Source organism: Mytilus edulis, chromosome 3 (genome assembly GCF_963676685.1).
Source record: "Mytilus edulis chromosome 3, xbMytEdul2.2, whole genome shotgun sequence".
Classification (NCBI taxonomy): Eukaryota; Metazoa; Mollusca; class Bivalvia; order Mytilida; family Mytilidae; genus Mytilus; species Mytilus edulis.
Genome location: NC_092346.1, coordinates 100,174,038 through 100,187,739, shown reverse-complemented (window position 1 = coordinate 100,187,739; position 13,702 = coordinate 100,174,038). Strand labels below are relative to the sequence as shown.

The 13,702-nt window shown below is 36.1% G+C and overlaps 1 protein-coding gene across 3 annotated transcripts in view; it reads right to left on the bottom strand.

Annotated features, from left to right (window-relative positions):
* The window catches only part of LOC139517957 (vacuolar protein sorting-associated protein 4-like), a 32,136-nt gene extending 19,653 nt beyond the window's left edge, over positions 1–12,483 (bottom strand). For 2 of the 3 annotated variants that reach the window (XM_071309517.1, XM_071309518.1), the window contains exon 1: positions 12,417–12,483. In XM_071309517.1, the coding sequence (XP_071165618.1) occupies positions 12,417–12,447 (31 nt within the window). In that variant the 5' untranslated portion in view covers positions 12,448–12,483. Of the gene's footprint in view, positions 1–12,335 lie in introns of all 3 variants that reach the window. The other variant, XM_071309519.1, reaches the window with a different exon arrangement.
* Positions 12,484–13,702: the final 1,219 nt, after the last annotated feature.

Here is a 13,702-nt window from a genome sequence, read left to right as displayed (position 1 = left end):
TTGTGATATGGCCTCTCTGAATGAAAAAAGACATAACTAGAGGTTCTAAACGTGCTAAAAAGCTTGTGTCACTCACATTGCCTGGTCTATGTGCATATTAAACAAAGGACATAGATGGATTCATGACAAAATTGTGATTTGGTGATGGTGATGTGTTTGTAGTTCTTACTCTACTGAACATTCTTGCTGCTTACAATTATCTTTATCTTTAATGAACTTGGCCCTGTAGTTACAGTGGAAAATATTTTAATATTTACAAAATTTATGAAACCTGTTAAAAAGTTGACTACAAACATGATGAAGGGCAATAACTCATTAAGGAGTCACTTGACTATTTTTGTCATGTTGACTTATTTGTCATGTTTGTAGGTCTTACTTAGCTGTACATTATAGCTGTTTACAGTTTATTTCTATCTATAATAATATTGAAGAGAATAACCAAGAGCTGCAAAATTTTCTTAAAATTACCAATTCAAGGGTGGCAAACCAACAACGGGTTGCCACATTGGTCTTAAAATTTTTGAGTAGATAGAACAGTTCACCTAATGAACAATTTTATTTCAGCCAGATTTGCTCTAATTCCTTTGTTTCAGAGATCTATGAGCACAAAACTGCATTTTACCCTATGTACTATCTTTAGCCATGTCGGCCATCTTGGCTTGTGGGCGGGGTCATTGAACACATTTTTATAACTAGATACGCTAATGTTGATTGTGGACAAGTTTGGTTATATTTGTCTCAATAGTTTCAGAGAAAAAGATTTTTGTAAAAGATTACATAAATTTATGAAAAATGTAAAAAATTGACTATAAAGGGCAATGAGGGGTAAACTGACCATTTTGGTCATGTTGACTTATTTGTAGATCTTACTTTGCTGAACATTATTGCTGTTTACAGTTCAATCATCTCTATCTATAATAATATTCAAGATAATAACCAAAAATGACAAAATTTCCTTAAAATTACCAATTCAGGGGCTGTGCAATCCAACAACAGATTGTCTGATTCAGTGGCGGATTCAGAGGGAGGCATAGAGGGCGTACTCAGACTTTTTTTTTTCTTTCTTTTTTTGTCAAATGATTAATCAGACTAGACTCATGAACTTTCCCATTTCCCGAGTATTTGATTTTTATACGACAATTCTTTACTTATAAAGATATTTTTCGCTGGTATTTACTGATTGTCAAAGTCATGTGATTTCCTATGGTGCGGTGAAAAAACAGCTCTCGGTCATTTTGAAATTTAAATTACAGTAATACACATTGCTTAGGCTGAGATGGCATGACAATCAGGAAACCTTCAAAGTGACACAGAATTGAGCAAGAACGTATTGACTTCTATTTCACTATTCCACCAAACAGAAAGTAATAGTAAATACTCTATAGACTATTACACTCGCATGAAACAAAAAGTTCCACAATATTATTTACCTACGAAAACATGTTTAACCCCAAATGCCCCAGCCTATTTTATAAATAACAATGTTGAATAATCATCCCCAGTCAGTATAAGCTCTAGAAAGATTTCAAGTCTCTGAGGAACCATTTGATTTGAGGAGGCAGTCTGAGATATTTGAGAGAAAAAAATTGACTGATTCTTGCCTAAAAACAAAATTCTGGCTGTATCTGGATTGAAAACAATAGTCTTGTCCACTTTTTGCTATTAAAAACGAAAATTTCCAACAAAATTATTTAGCATGAAATGAACATGATGAATAAAAACAGGCATATTTTTTTGTGGCCGGGTTTTGCATGTCTGACTGGAATGTCTGTTTCGCCAGACTTATATATATTGAATACTTTTTTCAATACCAGACTGTAACCTGCCTGCTGGGTGTGACCTTTATGTCTCCATTTGTCGATCGTCATTCATAACTTCGTTGTCATATTTCAGACACTTTCGTAGTCTTTGGTGGATTTGGAACCCCTCACTTCGGTTCCCTAAGTTATGTTGTGTGAAACATATCATCAAACATTTTAACTAGAGGCTCTAAAGAGCCTGTGTCGCTCACCTTGGTCTATGTGCATATTAAACAAAGGACACAAATGGATTCATGACAAAATTGTATTTTGGTGATGGTGATGTGTTTGAAGTTCTTACTTTACTGAACGATTTTGCTTCTTACAATTATATCTATAATGAACTTTGCCCATTAGTAACAGAGAACTATATTTGGTAAAAATTTACATAAATTTACCAAATTAATGCAAATTGTTAAAAATTGACTATAAAGGGCAATAACTCCTTAAGGGGTCAATTGACCATTTAGGTCGTGTTGACTTATTTGTAGATCTTACTTTGCTGAACATTATTGCTGTTTACAGTTTATCGCTATCTATAATAGTATTCAAGATAACCAAAAACGGCAAAATTTCTTTCAAAATTACCAATTGGAGGGCAGCAACCCAACAACCAGTTGTCCAATTCATCTGAAAAATTCAGGGCAGATAGATATTGACTTGATTAACAATTTAACTTCTTGTCAGATTTGCTCTAGATGCTTTGGTTTCATAGTTATAAGCCAAAAACTGCATTTTACCCCTATGTTCTATTTTTAGCCGTGGCGTCCATCTTGGTTGAATGGCCAGGTCATCGGACACATTTTTCAAACTAGATACCCCAAAGATGATTGTGGCCTAGTAGTTTCAGTGGAGATTTTGTAAAAGATTACTTAGATTTATGAAAAATGGTTAAAGATTGACTATAAAGGGCAATAACTCCTAAAGGGGTCAACTGACCATTTTGGTCATGTTGACTTATTTGTAGATCTTACTTTGCTGAACATTATTGCTGTTTACAATTTATCTCTATCTATAATAATATTCAAGATAATAACCAAAAACAGCAAAATTTCCTCAAAATTACCAATTCAGGGGTCAGCAACCCAACAACCGATTGACCGATTCATCTGAAAATTTCAGGGTAGATAGATCTTGACCTGATAAACATTTTTATCCCATGTCAGATTTCCTCAAAATGCTTTGGTTTTTGAGTTATAAGCCAAAAACTGCATTTTACCCCTATGTTCTATTTTTAGCGGTGGCGGCCATCTTGGTTGGTTGACCAGGTCACGCCACACATTTTTTAAACTAAATACCCCAAAGATGATTGTGGCCAAGTTTGGATTAATTTGGATCAGTAGTTTCAGAGGAGAAGATTTTTGTAAAAGATTACTTTAATTTACGAAAAATGGTTAAAAATTGACTATAAAGGGCAATAACTCCTAAACGGATCAACTGACCATTTTGGTCATGTTGACTTATATGTAGATCTTACTTTGCTGAACATTATTGCTGTTTACAGTTTATCTCTATCTATAATAATATTCAAGATAATAACCAAAAACAGCAAAATTTCCTCAAAATTACCAATTCAGGGGCAGCAACCCAACAACCGATTGACCGATTCATCTGAAAAATTCAGGGCAGATAGATCTCGACCTGATAAACATTTTTACCCCATGTCAGATTTCCTCAAAATGCTTTGGTTTTTGAGTTATAAGCCAAAAACTGCATTTTACCCCTTTGTTCTATTTTTAGCCGTGGCGGCCATCTTGGTTGGTTGACCAGGTCACGCCACACATTTTTTAAACTAGATACCCCAAAGATGATTGTGGCCAAGTTTGGATTAATTTGGCCCAGTAGTTTCAGAGGAGAAGATTTTTGTAAAAGATTACTTTAATTAACGAAAAATGGTTAAAAATTGACTATAAAGGGCAATAACTCCTAAACAGGTCAACTGACCATTTTGGTCATGTTGACTTATTTGTAGATCTTACTTTGCTGAACATTATTGCTGTTTACAGTTTATCTATCTATAATAATATTCAAGATAATAACCAAAAACAGCAAAATTTCCTCAAAATTACCAATTCAGGGGCAGCAACCCAACAACCGATTGACCGATTCATCTGAAAATTTCAGGGCAGATAGATCTTGACCTGATAAACATTTTTACCCCATGTCAGATTTGCTCTAAATGCTTTGGTTTTTGAGTTATAAGCCAAAAACTGCATTTTACCCCTATGTTCTATTTTTAGCCGTGGTGGCCATCTTGGTTGGTTGACCAGGTCACACCACACATTTTTTAAACTAGATACCCCAAAGATGATTGTGGCCAAGTTTGGATTAATTTGGCCCAGTAGTTTCAGAGGAGAAGATTTTTGTAAAAGATTACTTTAATTAACAAAAAATGGTTAAAAATTGACTATAAAGGGCAATAACTCCTAAACAGGTCAACTGACCATTTTGGTCATGATGACTTATTTGTAGATCTTACTTTGCTGAACATTATTGCTGTTTACAGTTTATCTCTATCTATAATAATATTCAAGATAATAACCAAAAACAGCAAAATTTCCTCAAAATTACCAATTCAGGGGCAGCAACCCAACAACCGATTGACCGATTCATCTGAAAATTTCAGGGCAGATAGATCTTGACCTGATAAACATTTTTACCCCTGTCAGATTTGCTCTAAATGCTTTGGTTTTTGAGTTATAAGCCAAAAACTGCATTTTACCCCTATGTTCTATTTTTAGCCGTGGTGGCCATCTTGGTTGGTTGACCGGGTCACGCCACACATTTTTAAAACTAGATACCCCAATGATGATTGTGGCCAAGTTTGGTTTGATTTGGCCCAGTAGTTTCAGAGGAGAAGATTTTTGTAAAAGTTAACGACGACGGACAACGGACGACAGACGACGGACGACGACGGACGACGGACGCCAAGTGATGAGAAAAGCTCACTTGGCCCTTTGGGCCAGGTGAGCTAATAAAAACTGCTTGTTTGTCTTTTTTAACTCGTGTCGGTCGAATAGTAAATTTCATCGAATTTCCATGCCTATTTTTTACTGACAAGTCCTACATCAAATATATCAGTACATAGCTTTGGATCAATACTATCATTTTATGATAGACAATTAATAGGGAGAATACAGCATAACTAGAGGCTCTAAAGAGCCTGTGTCGCTCACCTTGGTCTATGTGAATATTAAACAAAGGAAGCAGATGGATTCATGACAAAATTGTGTTTTGGTGATGGTGATGTGTTTGTACATCTTACTTTACTAAACAGTCTTGCTGCTTACAATTATCTCTATCTATAATGAACTTGGTCCAGTAGTTTCAGCGGAAAATGTTAATAAAAATTTACAAATTTTATGAAAATTGTTAAAAATTGACTGTAAAGGACAATAACTCCTTAAGGGGTTAGTTAATTGACCATTTCGGTTATGTTGACTTATTTGTAAATCTTACTTTGCTGAACATTATTGCTGTTTTAAATTATATACTTAGTAGTAAATACAGAAAAATTGTATGTGTAATACAATCACTGGCAAGCGTGCTGTATCAGCCACTCGTGATGATATCGATATCAGCACGGTTGCACAGGCTTTATCATGTTTATCACACCTTTAATCTGTTTGACGTCACGTCATCGATTGCAGTCACTGTTGCAAAGGCTTTATCAAACCCCTAATATGTATGACGTCATTTCAAACCTCCTTATCAGTATGACGTCATGTCACATAAAACTAGAGGCTCTCAAGAGCCTGTATCGCTCACCTGATTCTACTTGGGTTTTTGAAATCATATAAAAAGATATAAAATTTGGCTAAAAGTAACAACACTTGGTCAGCACCTCATAAGGAAAGGAACATTCATGCTATGTTTGATTTCATTCAATTCAGTGGTTCTTTAGAAGAAGACTTTTGTATGCATTTCCCATAGGGTCCTATCTTGGTAGTTGCAATGACAACAAAGTACCAACACTTGGTCAGCATCTCATTAGGAACATTCATGCTATGTTTTGTTTCATTCCATTCAGTGGTTAAATAAAGAAGACATTTGTATGTATTTCCCATAGGGTCCTATGTTAAACTAAGTCCCCCACTGGCTGCCATCTTGGATGATTGATCCGCTACAAAGTAACAACACTTGGTCAGCATCTCATAAGTAACATTTATGCTATGTTTGGTTTCATTCCATTCAGTGGTTCTCTAAAAGAAGACATTTGTATACATGTATATTTCCCATAGGGTCCTATGTTAAACTAAGTCCCCTGCTGGCGGCCATCTTGGATGATGGATCGGCCACAAAGTAACAACACCTGGTCAGCACCTCATAAGGAACATTCATGCTATGTTTTGTTTTATTCCATTCAGTGGTTCTCTAAAAGAAGTCATTTGTATGCATTTCCCATAGGGTCCTATGTTAAACTAAGTCCCCCGCTGGCAGCCATCTTGGATGATGGATTGGCTACAAAGTAACAACACTTGGTCAGCACCTCATAAGGAACATTCATGCCATGTTTGGTTTCATTCCATTCAGTGGTTCTCTAGAAGAAGTTCAAAATGTAAAAAGTTAACGACGACGATGGACGACGGACGCCAAGTGATGAGAAAAGATCACTTGGCCCTTCAGGCCAGGTGAGCTTAAAATGGAGGAAACATTTATTTTTTAATCCATTTTAGTTCATTTATTTTAGTCATATGTCAGATAAAACTTAATGCCCCCTCTGCTCTACAATGGGGGCAAAAACATATTTCTTTCTGAGATTGTTGTTTGAAAACATTGGCTGCTAATAAACTTTCAGGTTTTCAAGTTAACCTATTGTGACCTTGCTAAACAATCAACACTGAATCGATGAGCATGCATGTGTATATAAAAAGAGATGATATTGATATGTTTATTTGTTTTTTTATTTACATTTTCATGTATTCTCATTTATTAATTAAATTTCGTCATATCAGTTGTTTAATGATTTGGTGTATTATAGTTAAAGAATTTTGGTAGAGTCATAATCTTCCTTCCAAATGTATTTTCTTTTTCTTTCATCATGGTTTTTCCTTTAGCACTTGTGATGTGTAGTTGTCAATTTTTAACTTTATTTCAGGTTAAGGTCATTTGCATAAGGAATAGAGGTCGGTGAATTAGAGAATAGGAAGATATTGATTCAACAGTAGTACATTTAATAAAATAAAGGATTCTCTTAAAAGTTTATCATATATTCATCATTTTTAGTGTACTTTAATTTTAGTTTATTTATATGTTTTGGAGTTAAGTGTGACGTCCATTTTCACTAAACTAGTACATTTTTGTGTTTAGCGGCCAGCTGAAGCCCATCTGCAGGTGCAGTATTTTCTCCCTGTGTTGACGACCCATTGGTGGCCTTGGGGTGTTTTCTGCTCTTGGGTTTCTTTAAAACATTCCCCTTTTCCATTTACAATTTCTCTTTTGGCAGATAGTTGAATTTTGTCATTTTTGGAGTATAAACTTGCATTAGAGGTGCATAGCATTTCAGAATACTCCTGTGTCCATGAAAAATGGTTAAAAATTGACTATAAAGGGCAATAACTCCTTAAGGGGTCAACTGACCATTTCGGACATGTTGACTTATTTGTAAATCTAACTTTGCTGAACATTATTGCTGTTTACAGTTTATCTCTATCTATAATAATATTCAAGATAACAACCAAAAACGGCAAAATTTCCTCAAAATTACCAATTCAGGGGCAGCAACCCAACAACGGGTTGACCAATTCATCTGAAAATTTCAGGGCAGATAGATCTTGACCTGATAAACATTTTTACCCCACATCAGATTTCCTCTAAATGCTTTGGTTTTTGAGTTATAAGCCAAAAACTGCATATTACCCCTATGTTCTATTTCAGCTGTGGCGGCCATCTTGGTTGGTTGACCGGGTCATGCCACACATTTTTTAAACTAGATACCCCAAAGATGATTGTGGCCAAGTTTGGATTAATTTGGCCCAGTAGTTTCAGAGGAGAAGATTTTTGTAAAAGATTACTTAGATTTATGAAAAATGGTTAAAAAATGACTATAAAGGTCAATAACTCCTAAAGGGGTCAACTGACAATTTCGGTCATGTTGACTTATTTGTAAATATAACTTTGCTGAACATTATTGCTGTTTACAGTTTATCTCTATCTATAATAATATTCAAGATAACAACCAAAAACGGCAAAATTTCCTCAAAATTACCAATTCAGGGGCAGCAACCCAACAACGGGTTGACCAATTCATCTGAAAATTTCAGGGCAGATAGATCTTGACCTGATAAACATTTTTACCCCACATCAGATTTCCTCTAAATGCTTTGGTTTTTGAGTTATAAGCCAAAAACTGCATATTACCCCTATGTTCTATTTCAGCTGTGGCGGCCATCTTGGTTGGTTGACCGGGTCATGCCACACATTTTTTAAACTAGATACCCCAAAGATGATTGTGGCCAAGTTTGGATTAATTTGGCCCAGTAGTTTCAGAGGAGAAGATTTTTGTAAAAGATTACTTAGATTTATGAAAAATGGTTAAAAAATGACTATAAAGGTCAATAACTCCTAAAGGGGTCAACTGACAATTTCGGTCATGTTGACTTATTTGTAAATATAACTTTGCCGAACATTATTGCTGTTTACAGTTTATCTCTATCTATAATAATATTCAAGATAATAACCAAAAACAGCAAAATTTCCTCAAAATTACCAATTCAGGGGCAGCAACCCAACAACGGGTTGACCCATTCATCTGAAAATTTCAGGGCAGATAGATCTTGACCTGATAAACATTTTTACCCCACATCAGATTTCCTCTAAATGCTTTGGTTTTTGAGTTATAAGCCAAAAACTGCATATTACCCCTATGTTCTATTTCAGCTGTGGCGGCCATCTTGGTTGGTTGACCGGGTCACGCCACACATTTTTTAAACTAGATACCCCAAAGATGATTGTGGCCAAGTTTGGATTAATTTGGCCCAGTAGTTTCAGAGGAGAAGATTTTTGTAAAAGATTACTTAGATTTATGAAAAATGGTTAAAAGATGACTATAAAGGTCAATAACTCCTAAAGGGGTCAACTGACAATTTCGGTCATGTTGACTTATTTGTAAATATAACTTTGCCGAACATTATTGCTGTTTACAGTTTATCTCTATCTATAATAATATTCAAGATAATAACCAAAAACAGCAAAATTTCCTCAAAATTACCAATTCAGGGGCAGCAACCCAACAACGGGTTGACCGATTCATCTGCAAATTTCAGGGCAGATAGATCTTGACCTGATAAACATTTTTATCACATCAGATTTCCTCTAAATGCTTTGGTTTTTGAGTTATAAGCCAAAAACTGCATTTTACCCCTATGTTCTATTTTTAGCCGTGGCGGCCATCTTGGTTGGTTGACCGGGTCACGCCACACATTTTTTAAACTAGATACCCCAATGATGATTGTGGCCAAGTTTGGTTCAATTTGGCATAGTAGTTTCAGAGGAGAAGATTTCTGTAAAAGTTAACAACGACGGACGATGATGATGACTGATGACGCCAAGTGATGAGAAAAGCTCACTTGGCCCTTTGGGCCAGGTGAGCTAAAAATCTCAGTGAAGTATATGTATATAATAAAGTGTATATGATATGACTTTTTCAATATCACACACCGTATCAACCCTCAACCAATATAATCCCTTGAGCAGAGCTCTTGGGTCTTGGGATTATATTGGTGTCTCAGGTTAATACAGATGTGATATTTAATAAGCCATATGATATTCTCTATGTACAGTTTATCTCTATCTATGATAATATTCAAGATAATAACCAAAAACAGCAAAATTTCCTTAAAACTACCGATTCAGGGGCAGCAACCCAACAACAGGTTGTCCGATTCATCTGAAAATATCAGGGCAGATAGATCTTGACCTGATAAACAATTATACTAATGGTCAGACTTGCTCTAAATGCTTTGGTTTTTGAGTTATAAGCCAAAAAATGCATTTTATCCCTATGTTCTATTTTTAGCCGTGGCGGCCATCTTGATTTGATGGCCGGGTCACCGGACACATTTTTTAAACTAGATACCCTAAAGATTATTATGGCCAAGTTTGGATTAATTTGGCCCAGTAGTTTTAGAGAAGAAGATTTTTGCATGTTTTGTAAAAGATAACTAAGATTTACGAAAAATGGTTAAAAATTGACTATAAAGGGCCAAGACTCCTATAGGGGTCAACTGACCATTTCGGTCACGTTTACTTATTTGTAAATCTTACTTTGCTGAACATTATTGCTGTTTACAGTTTATCTCTATCTACAGCTGTATAATAATATTTAAGATAATAACCAAAAACTGCAAAATTTCCTTAAAATTACCAATTCAGGGGCAGCAACTCAACAACGGGTTGTCTGATTCATCTGAAAATTTCAGGGCAGATAGATCTTGACCTGAAAAATAATTTTACCCCACGTCAGATTTGCTCTAAATGCTTTGGTTTTTGAGTTATAAGCCAAAAACTGCATTTTACCCCTATGTTCTATTTTTAGACATGGTGGCCATCTTGGTTGGTTGACCGGGTCACGCCACACATTTTTTAAACTAGATACCCCAATGATGATTGTGGCCAAGTTTGGTTCAATTTGGCCTAGTAGTTTCAGAGGAGAAGATTTCTGTAAAAGTTAACAACGACGGACGATGATGATGACTGATGACGCCAAGTGATGAGAAAAGCTCACTTGGCCCTTTGGGCCAGGTGAGCTAAAAATCTCAGTGAAGTATATGTATATAATAAAGTGTATATGATATGACTTTTTCAATATCACACACCGTATCAACCCTCAACCAATATAATCCCTTGAGCAGAGCTCTTGGGTCTTGGGATTATATTGGTGTCTCAGGTTAATACAGATGTGATATTTAATAAGCCATATGATATTCTCTATGTACAGTTTATCTCTATCTATGATAATATTCAAGATAATAACCAAAAACAGCAAAATTTCCTTAAAACTACCGATTCAGGGGCAGCAACCCAACAACAGGTTGTCCGATTCATCTGAAAATATCAGGGCAGATAGATCTTGACCTGATAAACAATTATACTAATGGTCAGACTTGCTCTAAATGCTTTGGTTTTTGAGTTATAAGCCAAAAAATGCATTTTATCCCTATGTTCTATTTTTAGCCGTGGCGGCCATCTTGATTTGATGGCCGGGTCACCGGACACATTTTTTAAACTAGATACCCTAAAGATTATTATGGCCAAGTTTGGATTAATTTGGCCCAGTAGTTTTAGAGAAGAAGATTTTTGCATGTTTTGTAAAAGATAACTAAGATTTACGAAAAATGGTTAAAAATTGACTATAAAGGGCCAAGACTCCTATAGGGGTCAACTGACCATTTCGGTCACGTTTACTTATTTGTAAATCTTACTTTGCTGAACATTATTGCTGTTTACAGTTTATCTCTATCTACAGCTGTATAATAATATTTAAGATAATAACCAAAAACTGCAAAATTTCCTTAAAATTACCAATTCAGGGGCAGCAACTCAACAACGGGTTGTCTGATTCATCTGAAAATTTCAGGGCAGATAGATCTTGACCTGAAAAATAATTTTACCCCACGTCAGATTTGCTCTAAATGCTTTGGTTTTTGAGTTATAAGCCAAAAACTGCATTTTACCCCTATGTTCTATTTTTAGACATGGTGGCCATCTTGGTTGGTTGGCCGGGTCACCAGACACATTTTTTAAACAAGATACCCCAATGATGATTGTGGCCAAGTTTGGTTTAATTTGGCCCAGTAGTTTCAGAGGAGAAGATTTTTGTAAAAGTTAACGACGACGACGGACGACGGACGCAAAGTGATGGGAAAAGCTCACTTGGCCCTTCGGGCCAGGTGAGCTAAAAAATGTCCAACCCTTACACTTTACAGCAACTATAAAATATACATGCCCCCAGCCAGGAACTGTTTAAATAGTGCATATTACATTTATTTTATATATTTAGCCCAAAAAAGGTCCCAAAATTTTTTCGACTCACTCCTCTCGGCAAAAATTTAAAATCTTTGCCCCCCCTTTCCAAACTCCTGGATCTGCCCCTGGTCTGATTCATCTGAAAATTTTAGGGCAGATTGATCTTATACCCATCACGGTCAGATCTGCACTAAATGCATAGGCGGATCCAGGGGGGGCCCTGGGGGGCCCGGGCCCCCCCTTTCGTGGGAAAAATTTGGTTGATTATGTAGGGAATCATTGAAGCATGACTGGAGCGGGCCCCCTCTTAGGTCAGTCAGTGGGCCCCCCCTTAGGAAAAGTTCTGGATCCGCCACTGAAATGCTTTGTTAAATTTGGTCCCAGTAGGTAAGAGGAGAAAATTTTTGTTAAAGTTAATGACGACGGACGATGACGGACGTCAAGTGATTAGAAAAGTTCACAGGTGAGCTAACACAATGCAATAAAAGAACAGCATTCAGTGATTTGGGATAAACCTCGGATAGAAAACGCGAACATGGCGAACATGGACTGAGCATGCTGAGGTCTTACTTTTAGAGCAAATCAACTCTGCATATAAAACTACAGACAGTTTGAGTGGATAGATGAGAAATGCTGCAGAATAAACATTACCAGCTAACAGAGATTGTTCTCTTAGATCCATAATATTTTTGTTTGTCTTTGGACAAACCGGAAACTTCAAAACTAATATTCAGATAGTAAAATCGGTAACGCTCGAATTCCGCTTCTTATTCAAGACCTCCAGAAATACTTGACTCTTGAGGTGCCAGACCACCAATTAAAAATCCCTATCTGTTCAACCAAATTTTGCAATTTTCACAACTTTCTAAATATTTTACCTTAAGTTTAACTTCATAGAAACCAGGTATATCCTTAATTGTACATGTATCAGCTTTCTACATGCCAATTTTCACCATACCTTTAAAGCCTTCTAACAAAATAACTGACCATCAAACAGAGGTACTCCAAAACAAAAACCTGGTTTTCTGGAAATCTAAAATTAGTATGCTATGGAGCGCATTAATCCTCAACTTTTAATGCAAACTCATAGACAAGTAAATTTTGGCTCAAAATGATCTAGATATATTTCTCTTTCACCATAAGTGATAAGTTAACCACTAGCCGAAAGGAGGGTCAACTGCAAAGCAGTTAGGATGTACATAATAGTACATGGAATCGTAGCAATACCACCGCCAGAGCTGCACAATACAAACGTGATTTGTAGCTAGAGTACACACAATAGATCACAATACGATTTATAGTACCGTATCCCAGAGCTTCAATTATTTGCTCAAATTTAACAATAAGCGCCAAAAGGATATGCAACCATTCCCTCGAAGAAAATATCCATGTAAATGAAAATTGGCAGTCATACATCACCACTTTTTATAATGATAGCATTAGAAGATACACGCAAGACATAGGCAACCAACTGTTGAGGGGGAGGACAGGGGTAAGGGAGACAGGGAGAAAGGGGGTAGGAGAAAGGGGTGGGAGAAAGGAGAAAGGGGGTAGGAGAAATTAGAGGAAGGCTGGGAGAAAGGAGAAAAAGTTGGAGAAAAAAATAAAATATGAAAAAATAAAATATCTCTCTTTTTTCCGGTAAATTAAAAAAAAAATAAGGAGAAGAGGGGTAGGAGAAAGGAAAAGAGGGGTAGGAGGAAGGAGAAGAGGGTATGAGAAAGGAGAAGAGGGGTGGGAGAAGGGAGAATGGTACCCCCCCCTGTCTTCCCCCTCACTGTTGATAAATCTTTTACGAAGTTATTATAAAATGATAATCCTATACTTATACCAGAGACATATAATACAATTGTAATATATGTCTCTGCTTATACGAATTAAACACCGACCTAAATTTATGTCAAAATTAAACCGCACAATAAATAAAAAATGTTAAT